A 24,464-nucleotide genomic window follows, 5' to 3' on the forward strand; every position below is an offset into this window, starting at 1 on the left:
CCCATTGTTCTGTACTGGTCAATCCAGTGAATCCTCCTTATGCTGGCAAAGAGAAATTACCAGTTGTAACCAATCATTCTCTGTGATGAGAAGTTAATAGGCCTTTGCCTTGTCAAAAAAGATTTGGGTGAATGTGTGCCGTTCATATATATATGTTTATATATATATAGGAATACGTATCTGTATACTTTTGACACACTGGATTAGCGAAAATCCAAAATAAATTCAAACTTATGCACACAATTCTTTGTTTTTTAAAGATCTAAGCTGTGCAATCATTCCCCTCTCGAAAAAGAAATGTTTTTTTTTTTTTAAAAAAAACTAAATTACCATGACTTTCATACCCATGATGAGTGTATGTAAATTTCTAACCTTCTAATCTTGCTCTCTGTAGATGCCATAGAGCAAGATAAGGAGTTATGAAACTTTTCATTTCCCTAGAACAAAGTTAAGAAGAAAATAATGAAATACATAATGAATTACTCTGAATATTTATTCTCAAACATCATAATGATCATGGTGTGTCTCTACTGTTATCTATCATGCCACTAATTGACTATGTGTTACGAGACAATGCTAACTTCCTGGTTTGAGACCGGATGTGGAGTTGTGCATTTCCGGTAACTTTACTTTGCGGTCAATCGCTACTGCGAAGATATACTCCAAAATCATGTCCAAAACTCGAAAACGGAAAGATTGCGTTAAGTTACAAAGAGCAGAAGGTGGGAACATTCACCGCTGTTGTGTCATAAAAAATCTAATGATCAATTTTGACGTTTAAAGCGTTTAGATCGATCAGTTGTTTACATCACTCAACACAAGCAGAACTGCATCACTGCAGCAGAAGACACATCGTCCACATTCAGAAGCACATCTCTGTATAGTGACAGTTATTATGATTTAAACAGGCAAATGTTCAGCATTCAAACTACAGGTGAAGAGTAGTCAAACCAGATGTTTCCCCTGTTATGTCGATATCAGCTAGTCAAGTACACACCTACACAGCATGTTAACAAACCGTGAAAAAAGCCACACAAAAAATGAATGATTGCTGGTAACGGTTTCTATACATTAGTATTTACGAAGGGTATGTTGTGACTTACCTTCAAAATTACAGCGGTCCCTCGCTAATAACGCGGTTCACCTTTCACCTCGCTGTTTCGTGGATTTTTTAGTGCAAGTTTGCATGCTTTTTTTTACGTCACATTGTGTCCTGCGTCCTGATCGCTGCAGACGATCTCCTCCGTGACGTCTCTCCTGTACAGTACAGAATCGCTGCATCGATCGCTAGCAGTGTGACTCTGAAGTGCAGTACTGTATGTCCACGAAACGTTTTGCACCGTCAAAAAATAAAATTGGCTACTTGATTTCACCTATCGCTGGTTATTTTTAGAACATAACACCCGCGATAAACAAGGGACAGCTGAGAAATATAACATTTGAATCCCTTTTCTCTTTTGCTCTGAGGCCCGGGGGAAAAATATCGACAAGTCAATGAACATCATTTACAGATATATTGGGTAAATGCCCAAGACATCTATAGAAATGTAAATCGCCGCTTGATTCATTCATTTGCTTAACTTGTTTTGGACCGTAAACCAGGCGCGAATAGGACACCGGAAACAAAGCTCCCCACAGGCGTTTCCGCACCGGAAGTAGCATATGCTAACGTGCACATAGTCAATATTAAAGATTTTTTTTAAATAGAGTAAAGGGGAATTTAACATTAGGTAGACTTTATACTGTAGCTTGATATAATTATGAACAACAGCTACTTCTGTCTTGGTATGGGAAACATATATAGCTGATTGCACATATTACATTAAACACAATTTATATTTATAGTGCAGTATAAGATGATAAATGAAAAAATATCTGTTCTGGATCAGTGGGAACCAGAATTATTTTTTTTAAAATTATTTTTATTTATTTATTTATTTATTTTATTGAGTTTTGACTTCAGTTGAGTTTAATATAGCTCCCAAAATGTGTTTGCTCATTTTGGTTACAAATGTTTACTTTTCATTGAGTTTTTATTAGCTTCAGTCTTTATTTTAGGCCTCCAGGATATGGAGAGCATCTACTGGAGAGGATGTTTAGGAAAAAAAAAAATCAGAATAGCTAGTACATTAAAAAAATAACTTTCTGAAAGCAGGTCACCTACAAGTCCCAATAAACATGTCCATCAAAGCCTCATCAGGCTGGTTACGATATGTTTTTCATTTTATTTTAACTTTTTTTTCTTTCAAGTACACAAAATCGTTTCAGTTAGCTTATATATATTTTTTCAAAAGTGTACTTTTTATTTTTATTAACTAAAAAGCTTTTTCGACATCTACTAGTTTTTATTTTAGTTTTAATTAATTACAATAACCTCGGTAGGATCTAAGCTTTTCTTTGTTTAATAATCACATAAAATTTGAACGAAATATTGGGAATACGAATAATAAAATACTTTTTTTCATTGGAGTAGGTAAATAGGTACATAAAATAAGTATTCCAAATTAAATTAAGACGAACATTTTTAGGCTTCACAAACAGAGACAGTCCTGAAGGTTAATTTTATTCTTGACCTCAAGAAAAAGAGAATATATATTAAATATTTGTTTTGTTCAAAATAAGCGATTGTTGGGGCTTTTAAACCACTTTGATTTTGCCGGATTAAAAATGCTGCGTGGAAATCAAAGCTCGAGCAATATAACAGCACATTAATTAAACCATGTGAAATTATTCGGAATTTATTATATCCACTAACAAAATTATCGATATGCATACTGAACATAGTAATAATTAATTCCGTTTTTTACTCACGCTGGATCAGGCAGTGTGTGAGCATCCTATTGGTGCTTGCTCTACCCTCCTTCCGCCCTTTCTCAAGGATTAAATTGCGCACTGTTCTGGCAAGACTGCTCGTAATCCTTTTATTTGGGTACAAAGTCGGTTAACTTGGCACGCGAGGAACGACAAAATGCTCGCCATTGTCCGCAAACAACTTAGAAACCACCCAGCTGTAAGTATATTGTACTTATATTCAGGTTAAAAGTCATTTTGGGTAATCTTTTTGAGAGCCCAGGCTGGTACTAGGCTAAGTTGTCAGTTAGCAGTGCTAGCTTGATTAGCCTCTGCGTTTGACCGCACTGACTTTGAGAGATCAAAGTATGTAGCAGTCTTTCTGTTTTCATTTTTTTCTGTGTAATTCGTTGGTTAAGAGTGATCCTTCTGGCAGCTGATGACTTTCAGTTAAATAAGGTCACGACTTTAGTCATTCGATGGTTGTTGATTATTAGCCACGAAGAGCCTTTTCATGTGCTCTAAATAGCTGCTCCCACTAGTTAGCTGGCTACATTGGGTTAGCAAGTCCTTGTGAACTATTAATAGAACCCACAAAAGCGCCTCTCTTTTCGACAAAATATATGTGTGTGTGTGTATATATATTTTATAGTTATGGTAGTTAAAGTTGGCCCCTGTCCGTTTCATGTTTCATTCCAGAGGCTGCCTACGTGAGCAGTGGCGTGTTTTCAGTGTAAACATGTAGTTGAGTGTCATTGTCTTGAGAGCTTTAGGCTTCTCTCAGCTGATAAGATGCCTTATCTTCCTTTGTCTCTTACAGCTGATCCCCCTTTTCATCTTCATCGGTGGAGGAGCAGCCATGTCTCTGTTGTACCTCGCCCGTCTGGGCTTGAGAAACCCTGATGTCTGGTAAGTCATGTGTCGTTTTATTAATTAAAAATGTGTTTGTTTTTTGTATTTGCATACAAGAGAATTTTCAAGTTCGTTGCCATATACCTAGGAGTTACTCTTTAACTCTTTTTTTTTTTTCTGCAGCTGGGATCGCAAGAATAATCCAGAGCCCTGGAACAAACTTGGCCCAAATGATCAGTACAAGGTGTGCATCCCTTATGTTTAATTGTCTTGCAGTCTTGATTTTTCTGCTTTGATGTATTTAACAGTGGAGGTGGTTTTACTCTTGGATTGTATTGTGTAGCTTTAGCGGTGGAGTTTCTGATCCAGGGATAATTCCTCTTTAGTTGGGCTAATCAAACATAATCTTGTTAACGCTGACCTGTGTTAACAAATCTTATTAAGTCATTAACGAGTGTAACTTGATGTAGTCGTGTTTGTTGTGGCAAGTGACCCAAACCATTTATGGTGGTGCATGCATTTTTCTGTGCAATCTTGGTGTTGGGCCTAATTTTTTTTATTTTTTTTATTTTTTTGTGTGTGTCTTTTCAGTTTTTCACAGTCAACATGGACTACAGCAAGCTGAAGAAGGACCGTCCTGATTTCTAAACAACAGCTGGACCACAAGCACAAAGATCGGCAGATCTGCACAAACTGGCTCATTGTGAACGTTCCTCTGGAAAGCTTAATGATGCAGAGGCTTAACCCGCACAGATGTTACATATTTAAGTTTCCTCATTGCATCCATTTGGCTTTTTGATATTGATTTACTCACCGTCTCATCAATAAAGTACAGGAGTCTTTTCTCCTCTATACTGAGAAAATAATTTGTTTTTATTTTTCATGTGCTGTTGCCTGCTATATGCTTGTCCTGTCTTAATTTGCATCATCACTTTCCAGTGTCTAATATGCATACATATTGCATCACTTTTCAGACCAATGTCCACAACTTCTTTACATTTGTCATGTTCTGCTGCTGCTATACCTGCTTTGCATTCACCTAATTTTAGCTCTGTCCTGCTTTAACCCAATTAACAGTAAATTATGTACCACATTACTTTTGGTTGCTGTCCAATCTTTTGACATAAAAAGGAAACCCTGTCTGTATTTGAACCACCTTTGGTTGCAATTGCTTCAATCGAGAAGACATGGTGGTAAAAAGGTGTGTGGTGTTTTTGGGTTTTGTTTTTTTTTTTTCTTTTTCCCCCTCTCTCTCTACCTCTACCCCCCCCCCCTTTTTCAAAGCTGGACTTGATGGTTTAGAGCAGTAGCGTGTTCGTGTTACACATTAAGTGGAATGAACTGGAAGTTGGCAGTGGGACATGTGGAGGTGTGTCTTATAGAATGCCGTCGCTCTCAGCCAGATAAGTTTGTAAATGTCAGCAGGTCGTGCTTTTCCATCTGCAGCCTGGAGAAATGCGACAAGGATGAGCAGCCAATGCAGTGCAGAAAATGTCAAGGACACTTTCATATTTGAATGGAAGCCCTCGTTGGAGTCTTCACCCATCCTCTGTAGTGTTGCACACACGTGAATCCCCCAGTTTTCACCTTGGGGCTTTTGCTACAGTGTATAACACAATATCAGCTTTTAATCTAAATATATGTGTATGTAATATATATATACAGTGGCTTGCAAAAGTATTCCGCCCCCTTGAACTTTTCCACATTTTGTCACATTACAGCCACAAACATGAATCAATTTTATTGGAATTCCACGTGAAAGACTAATACAAAGTGGTGTACACGTGAGAAGTGGAACAAAAATGATACATGATACCAAACATTTTTTACAAATAACTGAAAAGTGGGGTGTGCGTAATTATTCAGCCCCCTGAGTCAATACTTTATAGAACCACCTTTTGCTGCAATTACAGCTGCCAGTCTTTTAGGGTATGTCTCTACCAGCTTTGCACATCTAGAGACTGAAATCCTTGCCCATTCTTTGCAAAACAGCTCCAGCTCAGTCAGATTAGATGGTCAGCGTTTGTGAACAGCTGTTTTCAGATCTTGCCACAGATTCTCGATTGGATTTAGACACCAGACAGGTCAGGGATAAAGTTATTGAGAAATTTAAAGCAGGCTTAGGCTACAAAAAGATTTCCCAAGCCTTGAACATCCCATGGAGCACTGTTCAAACAATCATTCAGAAATGGAAGGAGTATGGCACAACTGTAAACCTACCAAGACAAGGCCGTCCACCTAAACTCACAGGCCGAACAAGGAGAGCGCTGATCAGAAATGCAGCCAAGAGGCCCATGGTTACTCTGGACGAGCTGCAGAGATCTACAGCTCAGGTGGGGGAATCTGTCCATAGGACAACTATTAGTCGTGCACTGCACAAAGTTGGCCTTTATGGAAGAGTGGCAAGAAGAAAGCCATTGTTAACAGAAAACCATAAGAAGTCCCGTTTGCAGTTTGCCACAGCCATGTGGGGGACACAGCAAACATGTGGAAGAAGGTGCTCTGGTCAGATGAGACCAAAATGCAAAACGCTATGTGTGGCAGAAAACTAACACTGCACATCACTCTGAACACACCATCCCCACTGTCATATATGGTGGTGGCAGCATCATGCTCTGGGGGTGCTTCTCTTCAGCAGGGACAGGGAAGCTGGTCAGAGTTGATGGGAAGATGGATGGAGCCAAATACAGAGCAATCTTGGAAGAAAACCTCATGGAGTCTGCAAAAGACTTGAGACTGGGGCGGAGGTTCACCTTCCAGCAGGACAACGACCCTAAACATAAAGCCAGGGCAACAATGGAATGGTTTAAAACAAAACATATCCATGTGTTAGAATGGCCCAGTCAAAGTCCAGATCTAAATCCAGTCGAGAATCTGTGGGAAAGTTTTGCAAGCCTCTGTATATATGCTGCCAAGCCTCACTCCAGATAGGTTCTTATTAGAGGTAATAAAATCTGTTTTAAAGGGGTGACAAGATGGAAGCCAGTGGCGTACTTGGTCCATAGTGAACACTCCATCAGGGGAGAGAAAACTCGCTTTCTGCCTTATTCATGGTATCACTAATGTGTACAGACATTTTGTGAATTAATGATGCAAAATCACTACCTTAAAATATAAGGAAATTGGCATTTAGACTTATTTATCTAACAGATTTCTTAATCTTCAGGCATAATTCAGACTGGATATTTGACAGCTCTTCTTGGAACAAGAGTTCATTTATGACATTAGAGAAGCCTGCAGTCAACTGAGACTTGGAAGAGTGACAAAAACATTTCTTCCAGTGAAAATGCTACAACAGAATCAGTTTTCCTGGATTTCCTTACCTGGATGATTGAGCATGCATCAAGACAAGAGATCATTTTAACTAGGTATTTTTTTTTGGTGGGAACCTGGGTTTTAAGCATAGTCCATAAGTTTTCAAAAGAGTTGAGGTCACGGCTTTGGGAAGTCCAGTCCAGAAATGTAATGTTAGCCTGATTTATCCATTATACATTCCAAACCCAGTTTTCATGTGTGTTTGGGATCATTGTCTTGTTGGAACACCCAGCTGTGTCCAAGCTTCAGCCATTTAGTTGTTAAGTTGGGGTGAATTTGTAGAATTCGAAGGTAGTCCTCCTTCTTCATTATCCCATCCACTGTATGCAATGTACCAGTACCAGTGGCAGCAGCCCCAGTGCATGATGGAGCCACCACCATGCTTGACAGCTCGTACAGTATTCTTTCTGTTTGAAAGCCTCACCTTTACTCTTCCAAACATACCTGTTGTGACTGTGACCTAATACTTCAGTCTTTGTCTCAGCTGGCCACTTTTCTTCAGAAGGCATTTGTCTTGTCCACGTGGGCAGCTGCAGATTTCAATCAAGCTTGAAGGTGTCAGTTTTGGAGCAGGGGCTTCTTTTCCATGAGCAAGCACTTTGACGACAGTGGGACGGAAAATCTCCCTTTTAACAAGAAGAAACCTCTTGCAGAACCAGGCTCAGGGAGTTGCCAGCCATCTGCTGGGACCTCATTTCCTGCCATCTGAGGATGATGTGTTGAGTGGTCTTCCCAAGATTTAAGTGAGTATATGCATATCTTTTGAGCCAAAACACTCTCAGTTCTACCAAGAATATCGAGCCAGAATTATGCTAGAAGCTTGCTGATGTCTACAAAAAATCCTAAATAAATTCAAATATATACAGCCAATTCTTGTTTTTTAAAGTCATTAAAGAACAATGAACGTACATTGAATCATAACATTAACATAACATTATTACAACACTGGCTTAGGAGCTTTTCTAATAATCTAACAGTCAACTCTTGAGGGACAGTTTTTGACAGGCAGCTAAAGGGGGAAGAGTTCAAACTGCTTTGTGGCAGTGACGCCTCTGAGGAAACTGGCTGAACACAACTGCAGAGCCAAGCTGACCTGCATCTTTACCCTCCCACTCCTGACCCTTGACCCCTTGAATTCAGCTTTTTTCTGCCACACTGCAAAGGTAGCATAGAAAAAAAAAAAGCAATAAGGAAAATTAATGTGAGGCAAGACACTAGGCAGCTGGTGCTGCAAATTTTCTTCAAAAGGTCAAACCAAAGGTCAGGCAGCCCAGAAACATGGGAGAATGCAGAGAATCTTGCACCATTCATATTAGCAAAGTCCTGACCAAAGCATCTTCATAAAGCTTGTGTGAGTTTTGAAGTTTGTGCATGAGAAGAAACAATTAAAAAGCTCTTCTATTATCTTTAATCTGAAAGCCATGCACTTGAAGCTGTTGCAATTCTACCCCAGTATAAGCCTGCCAGCAACAGCTAGACATCCCGTTTTCTCTTTTCGAGTATTATCTTGAATATTTTATGACTGTGATCGGCAAAGTTTAGCCATGATGTCTGAGCAGAAATACAAGTGAGTGGCCTGCTTAAATGACTGCTTTTCAAAAAGTCATTTAGGAAACCATCAGTACCACAAAAATAATCTTCAGCTTTCTTTTTTTCTCCTTTCACTTTTTGTTTAGCTTTTTGATTAGTGCAGCTGCTCAGGTTTAAAAGATAATGGAACTTTAACTTAGAAGCTAAGGTTAATGGTTTTAAATCTATTTAATTTTACATTTTATTTTCAATATTCTTAATTCTCCAGCTAAAAAAAACCCATTTCATTAAAATAAAAGTCCGTCACCTATGTTTGCCAATGATTTGCAATTTACCAACAAACCTTTCCAGCATTTAGTTTCATCCCTCATTTAATAACCAAATAGTGCAGTTTCATTTGTTCTGTTGCCCATAAATTAAATGAAAGAGAAACATTTTGTTTACACCTCTTGATGAACAGCAAACACAACTGAACTGCAATTTCCTATATTATTATATACCATGTGCTGCCTTGTGCTTTCCTTATATCTATTTTCTAACTCCTCTTCTCACCAAACCCTCAAATATGTTGACACCTTAATTTCTAACTCCTTTTTTATGTCTTCATGGCTACAGCCAAGGCCAGAGGCATTTTGTTTTCAGGTTGTCCATCCATCCTTCCCATTGTCATGGAAACAATAGCAGAAATACCAAAATGAAATTTGATTTGATCTGGCACAAAGGTCCATTTGGGCTCAAGGATGACCTAATTGGAATTAAGTAGTCAAAGCTGAAGGTTGCTGTGACCTCACAAAACCCGTGTTTGGCCGTAACTAAGTGCTATATACAACCTGGGAGGTAATTCAAGTAACTGTCTGTACACACAAAATATGCAAATGAGAAACATTCTTTTAGATGTCCTCCATTAAACACACAGTAGAGACACTTTCAATTCAACTCAATTTCAATTCAATTGGTTTTATTTATATAGCACCAAACCACAACAACAGCCTCAAGGCGCTTTATAGTGTAAGGTAAAGACTCTACAATCATACATTAGGTTCAACATCTAAAGTACCCACACACGCAGACACAAAAATCCCCCAAACACACTTTTTTGTGCAACATTTTATAGATATTTCATACAGAATGACAGTGAGAAAAACAAACAAGTGCTTCAGACTGAAAAGGAACAAACATCGTGATGGATTTCATCCACTTTTATCTCTGTGTCAATATTGCCTCAGTAATGTCTTAGTTACTTCTCAATTACCACTCTGTTTTTGGCTCAGTAGACTCAGACACAGACATCCACACTCACAGATGCATTACTGAAAGAATAAACTGCTTTCCCTCCCCTGCTGTGAGCTGTGCTGAGTAATGAGTGAAAGCCTTTCTCCTCCTGATTCTTGCAGGGCAAGTGCCTCTTATTTTTTTACCATTTGGTGTTCAACTCGGATCTGCTCTCCATTTGTTCTTGTTTTGTTTCACCCCTGCTTTATCCTTCTCTGTGACCATTTCTCCTTTACTCTTCATCATTTTTCCTTTTTTTGGACTTTTCCAGTTTCACTTCCATAAAGCTCAGACACTGACACATGCTCACATAGCCAACAGAGAGGGAGTTTGCTGTATACGTTTTTTTTCCCCTGAATAAAATCACATTGATCCTTGAGTCTGCTCACCGAGGATAACAAAGTGCCATTTTCAGCAGATGCACAAAAAGGTCAGGGTTGTCGATGTATTTTTGCATGAGGGATTGAGTAAGGATGCTGCAATTTAACATCCATTTCAAGAGGAATACTGCAGGAATTAATCATCTCCGATATCTCAGGGACAAAGAGGCTGTGTGAGCATGCTTTATGTGGTGTTTCACAGCATGCATCACTCAGTTTGGAGCCAATTCAGCATTGGACTGGCTGGATGGTTAGAGACTGTCTCATATATACAAGGTCTCAGGTTTTTATCGCTGAAACAATCAGTGAGTGTTGTCCTTGAGTAAGACAGTGCACCCCTCAGGATAGACAGCCAACCAAATATCTGCAGTGAAAACGGATGTAAGCTAAAGTGTGATTAATCTGTGATCATTCTATCAGTGCTTGACAAGGATGGAAAGGAATGAAGTATTGCAAGAAAAACTAGCAAACAAACCCAATCCAAGTTCTCATCATTCTTGGCATCTGTGTTTTGATGAAATCTGCTTTTTTCACCCTTTTTTTTCTTGCATCCATGGTAGGAAAGCAGGTCAAAATTTAAATAGCTGAAAATAGAACATCTGGCTGGGCTTGTCAGTCAGCAGTGCGTAATGAAATATGGAAATTGGGGCGCTCTTCAAAGAGATGGAGCCGTCCTGGGTCTCCAGCAGGCCCCTCAACAGCCCCGGCGGAGCCCCGCCCCTCTGAAACGTGTGCTACATTTCCAGGTGCTGCCGCTGCGGCCCAGTCCGCCGGCAGTGCCAGCTCGTTAGCGCTCACAGCCTGGTGGAGCTGGCAGCTGGCATCATTAAACTTCAAACCGGCTTTCGACCCGGGGTGCCGCCGCGGGGAGAGACCGCCCGCTTATCCGCCTGCCAACAGCTGATTAGAGCCACGCTGACACCAACAACCAGACTACATCCAGACAGCGCTTCCACACACCAGCAGCTACACCAGCACCACCTATCCCAGCAGCTTATCCCACACATCACCGACAACCACATAAACTATCCAAAGAGCAACCAGACATAGAGACAAGCCCACAGCACCGGAGTAACCGAAATCAGTGTGTGCAGCGTGTCTAAAGATTGGCAGCAAGGCTGAAGGGGAGCAAAAGGCTCCCATAGCCATTTAGCTTTTATTTTCATGCTGAGCAACAACTCAGACGCAGTAACACTTATGCAGAATTTGACTTTTAATGGATTACAAGAGTCAGTGTTTTAGCAAGGCCTTTGAATGTTATTCTGCATTAAAAACATCTGTTTCCGCATTGAGACTAGCTGGAGAAAATTGGCGAGTATTTGAAAGTTATTGTATTAGTCAGAATCGAACATTTTTCCTCCCAGTAGTTTTGCATGAAGTGGTCTTAAAACAACACCTTAACACTTTAGAACAAGCTTTTCCCCCATGTTTGCCAAAAAGATGAAATATATAAAAAATAGCCAGGTTTTTCAAAGTAAATAATATTCTCATACATATATAATAAATTCCCCAATCTCCACAGGCGGTCTTTATCCTTTAAGTTCAGGTCCTCTACCTACCAGAGGCCTGGGAGCTTCGCCGTAGGCAGTATCTTTGCTGTTTGAGAGATCTTGGCTGTCGTTTCTGGGATCCACTGGAACCATTAGCCTAGTTTGTGCCCTCTGATTACCACTGGGACCACTCTTCCCTTCACCTTCCACCTTCGTCTTCTCTAGCTTTTCTGTCAAGTATTTCCCAAGGTTGGGTTACCAATTCACCTAACCTGATGCAGGTCTTTGGACAGAGGAAAGAACTGTAGTACCCCTAGAGAAACCATACAAGGATGGGGAGAACATGCTAATGCCACGTCATCCAGTTGGTGGATTCAAACATTGCTGTGAGGCAACAGTGCTAACCACTGTACAACCATGCTGCAATAAGATGGAATCAGTGTGCTGTCAGTTTGCAATTGAATGGGTGTCATATTGGCAGTTACGAGCAATCGCTTACTGATAATACACATATACACATTAAACAGAAAATCACATGAGCTACTTATATTCTGAGCTGAGTTGCTATAGGATACTGATTTAACTAGAAAATGACAGACGCCCAGAAGTATAACCAGAATACAGCCATTTGGAAACGAGTTGAGTCAAGTCCCCTACTGATTCACCCCAGATGAGTTGTGCCGTCTCGCTCAGACTAATTGCAATCATAAATTAAACGGCAGTTATTTGCAAACCCTTTTCAGTCTGTCTGAGAATGACTGCAGTCAGTCCAACCACATTTGTTTGGGGAGAGACTGCGTCTCACCAGGAGACCTGTGCAATCACCTTGTTATTGAAAGAACTCGCCAAGAAGGTTGAAGGTGTTGTATGCTTTTCTAGTCACAAGGAAGTTGCTATCTCATTTTTACTCTAGTGTGACTGAGCCATTACAGCAAACATGGTTTGCTGTGTATCCAAGAAGCCTATGCTTGTGTGCTTATGTGTGTGAGTGTGTGTGTACTTGTGTGTGTGAGTGTGTGTGTGAGTGTGTGTGTATCTTGTGAACGAATTAGCAGGCAAACTAGTTAGCAGGTGTCGTGAGTTTGTGGGACGCACCCACATACAGTATAAAAGGTGGATATACCTTCTGGCTCTGAAAAGTGAAGCCAACTCTGAACTGCCTTAAACCTGCATTGCTTTTAATGGCCAACAGGGGGCGATACTGCTGTTTGCAAACAGATTTCTGTTCCTATAGATTTCTATGAAAAAATGCCCTTATGACTTCTGTTTTTCTTTGATAGATGTCAAGAGTGTCATAACAATATTATCACATCTGGCCCACTCAACATTTTCCATAACCCATGTCAGCCCTGGGTCATGAATTTATTGCTACATCTGGCCCACCCAACATTTGCCAAAGGGCCCAAAGTATTTATATTAGACCTAAATTTGTCTGCAATCTGCATCGTGTCACTGTTCAGGTCAGATAACACCCAAGTTGCCTCTTTCTTTCCATTGAATAACATTTAGAAACACTACTGTCCTTTGCTTCCAGAGCATCTTTCAGATCTACTCTTTGAAAAAAAAGAATACTGACAATATTTTCTTGTTTTGCTAATGTGAGAAAATATTCAACATAACCCACCAGTTGTTGATGACTCAGAGAGAGCACAAACCCGGAGTATTCTCCTGAAAGGAGTTTCTTTACAGTTATTGCCTCCAAATGGATTGTTGGCTAGTTTGTGTGCATACCTTTGCCTTTCTATCAAATGATGAAACAGAATTTAATTTGCACTCAATCAGGCTCATGTATGTGGCAGAGCGCCCGTATCTCGTCAAACCCGGTGACACACATGAACACTAGTCCCACTGGAGCCACAGACTGGTTTGAGCTCCATTACCATCCTTTTGTTTCCTTACATTGCTCTTCTTTTATCTTCTCTCACTGCTGGGCACAAGCAGAGACTTGATAATTTCCACTGTGATTGAGTCATGAATGATAATGGCTTGATTATTTGGTTAGAATTGCTCTCTTTAGATTCATTTCATGTTCTGTGGTAATTGAGAAGCTTTTTCAGTCTGGATAATACCAAACTGTTCATCTGACAGCTTTTAAACATCCCCCAGTCTTCATATTTTCACAGCTGACTTTTTTTTTTTTTTTGGCCAGTGGAAAACTCATTTCATTCTTCGTGCTGTTGGAAAATCTCCAGACAATTTCCATTAAATCAATGTATTACCATACCACACGGCTTTAACAGAAACCTTAAAGCCAGTGCAATGTGCTCTGAGACTATACTCTCCTGTGACTAAAGACCGACCTCCAAGAAACCCTGCAGTTCATCAGAGGGCTGTCGAGGAACTTTGGCTCTCCCCCTTGAGGTCTAGGTCATTCCTTAATCATCCATTCTGTCACTCTTTAGAGCCTAAAGGAGGCCAGTGTTACAGTATTACAGTAGAATACCCAATATAAGAAGTCTGTTATTTAAATATTGATAACTATCTTTAACACTGAAAGGAAGCTTTTGCTGCAACCATAACTTTCTTGTAGAATAGCAGAAAATCCATTAATGTGCTCTAAAGGTACCTCAGGGACCGGCATGGGCTGCACAGAGGAGAAACAGCTCCGTTATGTTGAGTTTAAAGGGAGGACCGTAGTAATAATTCAGCTCTGCAGTTAATGAATACAAATACTCACAAATATCAAGCTGATTCTAGTAAAAGCAGGAGCAAAAGAAAATAGAAAACAGATATGGGGTCTAAAAAACCTTAGATAGGGACAACATGCCCAATCTTGTCTTTTATTTGGATGAGCTGCTTTAAACAAGAGCTGTGTGGGTCTAACAAACAAATGAGCAGGAGGTTAATAAGAGGTCCAGCCGAACAACTGAAGAAGGTGCCTCACTCCTTAAAGAATCCCTAATGAGCTTGCTCTGCTTTTTTTTTTTTCACTACCTTGCGCATTGATTGCTCACAAAACCGTTGACACAAAGGTCAGTGTCCACCAAGTGATGAACTTCAGTGTTTTATGGTTTTGACATGACCTTTTGACCTCCACCTTCCATCTCAATCCCCCCCTTATTATGTTGTCACGCAATCCACATGCATCATCCAAAGCACTCCTTAGAGAAAACACGCATTCACATCAACATATACAACATATCCAAATCTGGCCCCTCCCTGCTCTCCCTCTCTATGTCTTAGTAAAAAATTCGCTGCTTACATGACGCCTGGAGTCTTGGTAATTTCAAAGCAGGCATTGCTGAGAGACCTTGAGAGGGCATGTTTTGTCTGAAGAAAGAAACGCCTCAGCTCACACAGGACTTCAAAGCAAATATGCAGGGAATGCTCACATCCACTGGGAGGCAGTAGTGTGTTTGTGGGAGATCGAGAGGCAGGGCGACCCCTCGCTGTAAGCAGTTGACCCTTGCGGCGGTGGAGGGCTGAGGCCGGGCATGGCTTGCATGTTCCCCTGGCAGGTTGCCCTCAGGCTGGGGTGGGAAAAAGCAGGCAGGACGGAAGAAGCAGCGTTGGGACCAGAATGGAACCTTCGGACTCCATCTGTCGCTTTCTCCGCAACAGAGAAAAGGGAGACGGGGAGAGCCTGAGACGGGTGGGCCCACCTCCCACCAGCTGGCACTGCAACCAGCATCTGCCCACAGCCAAGATAACTTTCCTGCCTCCTCATCATCACTTCTCAGACAGCTGAAACCCTCTTGTTTTCTCTCATCATAGTCAGCTGTTTCTTCACCTTCTACGCTCTTTTTGGAGTAATTTCACAATGTTGCACAACAAAATCAGAAATGCAGATTTTTCTCTGCGCTTTAACAGATCAGAGATGCTCTCTGCCTGAGCTGTTCCACTGCTGCTGTTGTCTGAAGTTCACAGTTCTTAGATTCAATATTAAATCAATGACAGCAAAAATGAAGCGTGGGGAGTCGGCAGAGGGATGTAAACAGAAAACAAATTAGAAAAAGATTTGTATGTTTTGGGACAAATGAAATGTGGAGAAAGGGAAAAAAAGGCCTACAAGTTAAGATACTTCATATATTTTGTTTAAAGGACCTAAAGGCCCAGTGGGAAATCTGAACAGTAGTTGAGTTTATGTGGCTATATCACGATTGGACTGTGAAAATGTGCCCCCCTAGTCTGCAAACAAACGCCATTATATAGAGAATCCCATGGAGAAAGGTTTTTATTATGTATATATTTGTTTTATAGAAATGTCTGACAACATCTTCCACGTAGAATGATAAAAATTATTTAGGTTTTTTTAAAAACATCTTTTAATACTCTGACTTTATCCACTGGATCCTATTTATGGCTGGGTGCTATTTAATTTGAAAAATACGTGTCTCTTTTCACATATATCAGATACCTTAATCAGCTTGGCTGAATGTAGTCTAGTTTTCCTTACCTATCGATTGACATTCCTACCTTAAAAACATCCCAAATTTTAGTAAATAGCAGCTGCAAAACTGTAAGGCCAAAATGAACATTGGGCTTTATCAATAAGAGACACTTGGGAGGAATAGGTTTCCTCATCATTAGTTCAGAATCCCATCTGAGATCCCCCACCAAATTACAACTGTAAATTAGAAAGCAAACAACAGCCATAAAACTATGAGTCGGCGACATCGATTTTACTCAGTGTTCCAAAAACTGCTGCTATACTCAATTAAATTGATGTAACACAAATGACACACAACAAATGCTACATTCACTTTCACTAGGTCGCCTCATGCCTGACGCTATTTGATGACTCCAGCTGTATTTTTTTAATGGTCAAAGAAATTATTTTCTGCCTATTTTATACATTTTAATTTATCAGGCTTGTATTTTATTGATCTTTTCTTGAGCGTAACTATTTTTTTATTTATTTCTTTTTCTTCACTGGTGTTAATTTTATAGGGCTCAGTGGTTTTTATTTAAATGCTTGTTTAAAGCATTCAAATATTTTTTTTAAAAAATGTTTCACCTTTACGCTGTTCACATCATTTTATGGATCTCCTGACTATTTCCCCATTTTTCAGCACATTGTGCTTTCACCTAGTATGAAATGTGCCATTTGAACAAGGTTTTGCTGGCTTGCTAAAATGTCATTGTTTACTTTACTATAGAGCTTTGCAGGTCGCCAATACCCCCAGTGGATTAACCCAAGGAGGCAAAACTGTAGCTGCAGCCCAGCACAGTGCTGTAATGACACCGTGCCTGAATAAGGGGGCAATATACCCCCTCTAAATAATGCAGGACCAAGCCTTGCAAATTTTTGAAACATTTACAACAGGTACCGTAGGATGTATACTCACCCAAGACTGTATTTAGTCATTTGCCTCTGAATGACACAAGGTGTATGTGAAGCCTTCCATCATGGCACTCTGTGAAGTGCGGCGCTAGCAGCTCCCCCTTCCTATTTCTGCCATATCTCTGGTGAAACAGGCTAATTTAGTCGAAAATTGATACAAGAACGGGGATAAAATGTTAAGCAAGACAATCCAACAAGTCTGATTAGGCTGTATGTAGCCAATTAGGCCTACTGGCTTCCATCTGAAGTCACGAGAGCAGCAACTGCAGGCACATTAGCCTACTGGAGAGCTTTTCGTCTGTCCTGTAACATAATTATGCCCATGCTGGTACATTTAATCGGATTCATGTAAGATTTAAGGTTCTTTTAAAGTGCAGATGAGCAATAAAACCGAAAGGGCAAAATGCAGCTTGTAGATTTACAGTTTGAGCCACAATCATAACACACCAGCATCCATTATTCGGTTCAGTTTTATGCCTTGCGTTAGATATAGGTCCAAGATTTAAATGTAATCTTGATGTAGCCACTGGTTTATGAGCTGATTTGCTAATATGAAACTAGTTTGGTTGCAGAGGAGATACATATTCTAGGCACACTGAACTTTTAGCTCTCTGCCATAAATAGAAAATGGTAACAATGTCCATTAGGTTTAAAGGTTCAAAGAGAAGCAGAGGATTAACTGATTCAGTGCTAACGTCCAGTGTGCCGTCTGATCACTTTGACTGGAATGTTGCTCATTATTGCTGAACCGATTCTGTGGTCAGAGACATTTTAATCCATAGAAAATAAATTGCTCGGGTATATTTTACAAATGTTTCTTTTGTTTATAGCCTTTCAATACCGTGTTCACTGTAAATAACATCCCTTGAGTTTTATTCCCTTGGAAAAAAAGAGAAGCAGCCAATTTAATAGCATGCTCCTTATTTCCTGTAAGCTTTTAATAAGTTTTAGAGGGAGCAGCATAAGCTGGTAACTCCCCCCCCCCCCAAAAAAAAAAAACATGCAAATGAGATCCTATATATTGCTTTCATGTCATCATGTGAAATCCAAACTTGCCTTTACATCACAAGAGGAAATTAAAAACTAATTGACAGAACAAGCTTAAGTTTTTTATCTGAAGTCAGGACATACTGCAGTTTATCACTTGTGCTACTTTTATTAACAGCTTGTCTGAGCAAATGTAAGTTAATCATCCAAAAAACATGAACGGTCACGCAAAAATGATGAATGAATGTTCAGCACAAAATAATATTCCTTGTGATTTTTTTTCCGTTGTTGTTGTATTTTTAGATGTAGTTGCTCCAGTGCCACGTACTGTTTGTGTCTGCTGCCTGCTGCGTTTAATCTCAGCTCTCTGTGGACTCCAATGTCCATCTGATCACAATGATTAGCTTTAACAGATGTGCAGTTGGGCTCTGTTTGATGACACAAGTTGTTTGTTGAGTAAACCATTCATGAAATGCGTTAAGCTACAGTCAGGAAGGTTTCCTTCTATGATGACTAAAAGCGCCCACAGAACACAGACAGACAGTGTGTGTTAATATGCAGCTCTTGTATTAAGGATCTATATTTGGATTTGTCAATGCTTGTAAAAAAAAAAGCTTGCAATTGCAAGTTCAGGCAATAAGACTTTATAAACCAATTTTTTAGTTAGAGAATTAAAATTAATATTTTATAGAAAAGAAAGAAAATATGCACAGCAGCATGCGAGATGGGTAACACAATGCACAAGACTGCACTCATTGGATGAAAATTAACGACTCAGAAACGTCACATATCTGGTTTTAAAAAACTTGGATAATGCTCACTGCAGTAATAAATGATATGTGACCAACTCGCACATTCTGAAGTCAGTGGAAGTTAAATGAGGTGGAAATATGTATTTCAAGGTGTGATAACATGCCTCTGTGAGCACATGGTGCTATTATAAATGCTTTGGAGAATCCTATTTCTCCTGCAGGTAAAAGTACGAAGGGAAAGTTACAAATGAAGTGACAATAGGCTGAATATTAGAGAGGAAAGAGTTTTAGAAATGACAGACGTGTACTAGGTTCTTCTTGGAGACAGAGTGCACATGTTTCCAACATGGACATTAGTTTCTACTAGCATAAAGTGAAAAGACTTTGGTTAATATATGAAACACCAATTTGGAAGCCACAAGACATTGTGCATGTAAATGGAAATTCAATAACTGGATTGACTACAGCACATGCCTTGAAATCGTCTTATGAGAGAAAATAATTACACTGTTTAAATATTAGAGTGTTGTCTCTGTTTAGAAAGATGTACAAAATACTGTCCTTATCTCTGTTGCAAAGCTGACAAAAAATCCAGTTCTTAGTCTAGTTTAGGGTTTTCTAAATAGACATTAATAGGCATACACTAAAAATATGAAATGATAACATCAGCAAAATCTCACCCATTAAAAACAGTCTCACACTTGCTGTCACTGCACTGCTCGGCGCTGCCATATTTGCACCGTAGTGGAGGAGACAGATGTCCCAAATCTCCCCCTTTCACACTTTTATAAGAGGTCTAATCCCATTGCTAGTTATTGCCTTCATTTGTCTCCGGTATTATCATTACTGGAGGAGATTGGCAGTCCCTCGAGATCCTTTTTGGCGAGCCCCCTCTTTGCTTGAAATGTGTGAGCCAGGCGTGATGGAGGCGCCTCTTGGCACTGTGTGGTACCTATCTTCTGATCATCTGTTATCTCTGACTGAACATATTGGATTATTGATTCGGAGAGGGAATGTGTTTTTGCAGGGAATCCAAGATTCACGCTTGTCTGTAGAAGCTTAACATGCTCATTGTAGCCCCGCTTTGACCCAATAAAATGCACAGTTGAACACAATTTTAATTCTATTTGGATTCAGTCATTTGACAAATTCCAGAGTGGAGCTGTCCGTGGTGCTGTTTTACATATTTTTCCATTGCAGACTGAAACTGCAAGAAGAAACTGTACCTTAGTTTTACTTTTGAAAGAGTGTGCCAGCATTATAAAATATCAGCATTCAAAACATTACCCACAATGGAACGTGACCTTTGCCAATGATGTAATGCTAGTAAAGCGGCTAATAAAGCGTAAACAATATATGTAGCCGTTGTGACGTCACTTACTGATTAGTCAAGCCCTGCTATGATGACTCAAGTTGAGCCTCTTTTTGCTCTCTTGGTGTTTTGAAACTGAAATTGTCAATCACGAGTCATTTTAATGAAACGATCCTATATAAGCCTCCTTGATGACTCTATGTCATTGAACTTCAAGTTTCATCTAGCGTGACGTGAAACTAAAAACTGAGCCCATAAAGTAATCGACTGTTTGCATAGGAAGCATATTCTTTCAATACAACCAAACAGAATGGCTGCGCCGTGCTATTACACAGAATGCAGGTTTAAGACGCCTGCGTGCTGGCCTCACTTTTCAGACCCAGATCCACCTTTAAAAGTGTCTGTGGGCTAATACACTCTTAAACCATTAGCTTCAAGCAGGTGTGAGTAGGTGGCTCTGAAGATCTGAAGTTACCTCCACACCTGTTTATTTTTTAAGTGTTTTAAACTGTTTTCACACATGCACTGTAGCACTTAACTTTTGTAGACATTACACAACAGCGATACAAGTAAGAATGTAAATGTCTGCAGTCGGATCAGTCATTAAGCGCTCTTTAATCTGCCAGTTCCCTTGTACAAAGTCTGTGTGATGTCAAATTGGTCCTTTGTGAGAACAGTGCAGGTAATTATCTGCTGAATTCACAGACAGCCAGTGATTGTCCAGTGTGCTGCCTCCTGTGCGCTCTAATCAAGCAACACCCTTCCCTATGTAAATCAAACTTGAGTGCTTTCTGTGGTGAAAACACTATTGTAGTTGGAAAAAGGCAACTCTAGTCTTCAGCACCACTAGATGCTGTCTCAGATAACATTAGGGTGAGATTTTCTAGAGCTCCCTCTAGAACCACAAAATAATTTATACAGTCTCCTCATACATAGAAACATATACAAGTCACATTAGCAGCATTTAATGTGTAAAACTCGCACGCATGCACAAACGCCCTACCAGCTTTAAACATGTCGCGCTCTGTTGCCGGCTCGTAAATATCTTTCTCCATGCAGAGGTTCAAACAGAAATGCTTTAGACAAATTGAAGAGATGTAATATAAAAGAACATTAAAGATTATGAAAACACACAGACACATCTTAAAACACCCACTTTAAGCGTTGCCATCTGGGAACAAATCTGATTTCTGGACTGTTACTCAACCTCCACTATTATAGGCATTCCTTTCCCTTAATGTGTGAAAGTCCGGGTGTGCAACAAAGGGTATAATGAACGAGCGAAGCAACAGAAAGTTGTGTAATACAGTAGATACCACTTTGATGGTTCCTCAGGAGGATCTATGAATTAGGACAGCCTGACGATCAGCAGCAGAAGATAGGAGGAGTCTGTCAACAGGAGGAGAGCAGGAGGGAATATGTGGCGACGTGGCAATGAATTTTATTGATATTTTCCTGACTGAGCCTGTGTCTTTGCACATGAGTGTGTGTGTGTGTGTGTGTGTGTGTATATGAGGCAAAAAGTGAGTGTCTGAGACATTGACCATAGACACCAGCCCACTCTGCTGCCAAGTCACATTAATTGTATATCAGCGGCTGCCTTTCATGCCTCCGAGCTGCAGCATATTTGGATGCTGCTTCAAGTGATACCATGATTATTTCACAAACCACAGTGAGAGAGAAATCTAGTGATTTTATTTTGGTGTCGGAGTAGCTTTAACTCAGTTTATTTAAATACTCACCCTTGTAATTAAAGTGTAAACATCCAAGAACATGTTATTTTGTCTAGTTTTAAGCTCCCTCATTAGATGCTTTACATACCGTAGGTGGTCACTCCTAAGGGTATACTTCTTCGTAGTATATGTCATGCTGTACAGTGGGTGTAAATCCCATAAATTCCTACACACATGTTTTCCCCTACCCTGGCTTCAGATGACTGGAAAAGCTAATGTATATTCATGAGCTGGGAATAGGTTGTATTGCTTTTATGTGATCTAATCTCTGTTACCGATTGATGTAGTCAGGCAAGAAGGTTCATGTTCAGGAATAGATGGACTAGATATATGAGTATTTCTTTTCAGAGACAAAGTTGCCAAATACTCCTTTAAACTAAGCTTGTTTTTCTTTCTGTCCGATGGGTGAATTTGAACTTAGAACATGTTCCCATGTTGGCTCGCTCTTACTGTTTACTGACATCTCACTGGAACAATAAGGATCAAAGTGTGTCTGGCTGTAAAAATCTCTGCGCTCTCATTTATAGGCTGTACTCCTCAGTTGTACTATTACCTGTCGCTGCTTTCTCCTCCGTGCACACAAATACACACTTGCTCTGGTTATATTAGCTGACGGCATGCTGTCTGGAAGCCGTTAAAGCACTGGGGACCTGCTCCTACTGTCCCCAGCTGTCTATATAAATTAGTAACACAGAGTGCCACTAATGCTCGCAGATCACAGTCTGAGGCATGGCAACATCTGTGCACATCTGAGCACATCAGTGTGAGTCTGAGAGTCCTTGAACTTAGCAGGGAAGTTGCCCTAAGGACACTTGCAACTGTCAGACAATCTGTAGGGGTGCTCCCAGGTTTAACCTAAAGTAAAGAGCCACACGTTCTTTTATTTACCCATCTGACTGCTGCAGTTTCTGTGTACTCAAGTAAAGTCTTGAGCTTCTAGCGTGCCAAAACCCCCCTTTCACTACCAAACACCATCCTCGCTAGGCTGTCACTTCACCCTAGAGTTCTGATTTGGTATCTGCCCATCACTTCTTAATTGGTCCCTTCCATCTTCTTTTTCTATTTTAGCTTCCTTGTGTTTGTTTATCTCTTTTTCTTTCTGAAACCACATAGAAAAAAATCCTCCTGCAGGCAAGAGGAAACATTGCCAAGAACAGCTCTGTTGGCCTGCTTAGAATTTACATATGTAAATGAGAGCCAGTGTTGCCCGTAGATCTGCAATTAGGCAAACAGCTGAAGCTTACAAACAATGTCGGTCCCCATTACTTTACCAATAATAGAGTTTCTTGTGCACTGATTTATATTGCTAACCCCATTACCTTCTTTCTCCTTCCTTTATGCAATTGGTTGAAGATAATGTGCTGGACTTGACTCAAGGTCTTTGATTAGTGAAGCCGCACAATGTGCTAAGGAAGGAAAGAAGCTACCCATTTTCTTTGTAAAACACAAGCTTGGCTTACTTTTTATGCTTTAAAGTTAAAAGAGCTTATCGGCTTGTGTTCATCAAAGCACTGTAAATCTATTTACATACTGTGTTCTACAAAGAAAACACCACTTCTAATAAGTTGCAGAAGTCAAAAGTCATGACCAAGATTTCACACTTATCACACATTATATCCTCAACCCCAGTTAACATTATGCAACCCAGATTGGTGTTGGCATTATTTTGCATGTTGGAGCTGGCCTCTTAAAACGTCCTGACTCGTCTGACATAATAATTGCATAATACTTACAGTTAGGTAGCTTACCGCTAAAATGTGACCAAACTCTGCTAACGCTAATATATCCAGCAGACACAGAACCACATGTGCAACCTGTGGGAGTGTTCCTTTTTTTTTTTTTTGTCAGGTTTTACTCCAACATTCAGGATTAGGATTTGAATCCTGGTTTGTCTGCTCCCACCAGGATAATATCTGAGATTTAGTTTACTGAGGATATATATGTGGTTTTCCACGAGGGCATGCAAAGCTGGCCGTGCTTGTCCAGTGAAATCTAAAAATATACATTAATTAAAGAATCCCCATCCTCTAAATTGCTGCCATCTTTTGGCCAAAGTTGGCTGGAATCTGGCTTAACCTGTCATTGTCTCTGCTTGCCATTCTGTAAAAATCACCACAACCACTCACATAATCTCTTTGTTTTTCTCATATGCAAGACAAGTTTGTCCATAAACTGCAACCATTCAGCTAAATGTTTGCTGATTGACTGCTTAAGGCATTAAGAGTGACTGCAACAGGGCATCCTTCCTTAATGATTCAAAAAGACAACTCAAAAAGTCATTAGTATCACGGTAAAATCAATGCAAAAGCTTATTTGTATTTATAAGAAGCAGCTGGTTGTGACTGAAAGGCAACTGCGATAAGGTGGCTGTTTCTAAATGTCCTCTACTGCTGCTTGTGTGATGTGTGTGAAATCAAAATGACGTGCAGCAAAGTGGCTTAAGTGTTTTTTTTGTTTTTGTTACCTTAGCAGTGTTACCGTACCAGGTCTGAGTGTGGGAGTTTTTTCTGATCTAACTGCATCAAATCCAGAAGTGTTTGGACAATGACATCATTTTTGACTCTTTGCCAGTGTGGATTTTAACTTAAACAATAAATATACAGTTCAAGTTCAGACTTTCAGCTTTAATTTAAGGGTTTTAGTATTGCATCAACTGCTGTTGTTTTTTTTAACAGCCATTTTTATAAAACACCAGCTGAAAAAAATCAATTAAAATAAATGCAGGATGCAATGATTTGTAAATCTCATACAACCATGTTTTATTCGC

General features: G+C 39.9%; 1 protein-coding gene across 1 annotated transcript; it reads left to right on the top strand.

The window, feature by feature from the left end:
- Positions 1-2,851: 2,851 nt before the first annotated feature.
- Positions 2,852-4,738, top strand: coxfa4a (cytochrome c oxidase associated subunit FA4 a). The gene is made up of 4 exons (XM_084925280.1): positions 2,852-3,010; positions 3,611-3,699; positions 3,826-3,886; positions 4,234-4,738. The coding sequence occupies exons 1-4, from the start codon at positions 2,969-2,971 to the stop codon at positions 4,288-4,290; spliced, it is 249 nt and encodes an 82-aa protein (XP_084781406.1). The 5' UTR covers positions 2,852-2,968; the 3' UTR covers positions 4,291-4,738.
- Positions 4,739-24,464: the final 19,726 nt, after the last annotated feature.

This window comes from Perissodus microlepis, chromosome 4 (genome assembly GCF_051167445.1).
Source record: "Perissodus microlepis isolate ML-2025 ecotype Zambia chromosome 4, ASM5116744v1, whole genome shotgun sequence".
Classification (NCBI taxonomy): Eukaryota; Metazoa; Chordata; class Actinopteri; order Cichliformes; family Cichlidae; genus Perissodus; species Perissodus microlepis.

Coding starts and splice junctions, on each gene's coding strand:
- coxfa4a (XM_084925280.1), top strand. CDS start 2,969: ATGCTCGCCATTGTCCGCAAACAACTTAGAAACCACCCAGCT. Junction 3,700..3,825: donor TTGAGAAACCCTGATGTCTG/GTAAGTCATGTG, acceptor TTTTTTCTGCAG/CTGGGATCGCAAGAATAATC. Junction 3,887..4,233: donor GCCCAAATGATCAGTACAAG/GTGTGCATCCCT, acceptor GTGTCTTTTCAG/TTTTTCACAGTCAACATGGA.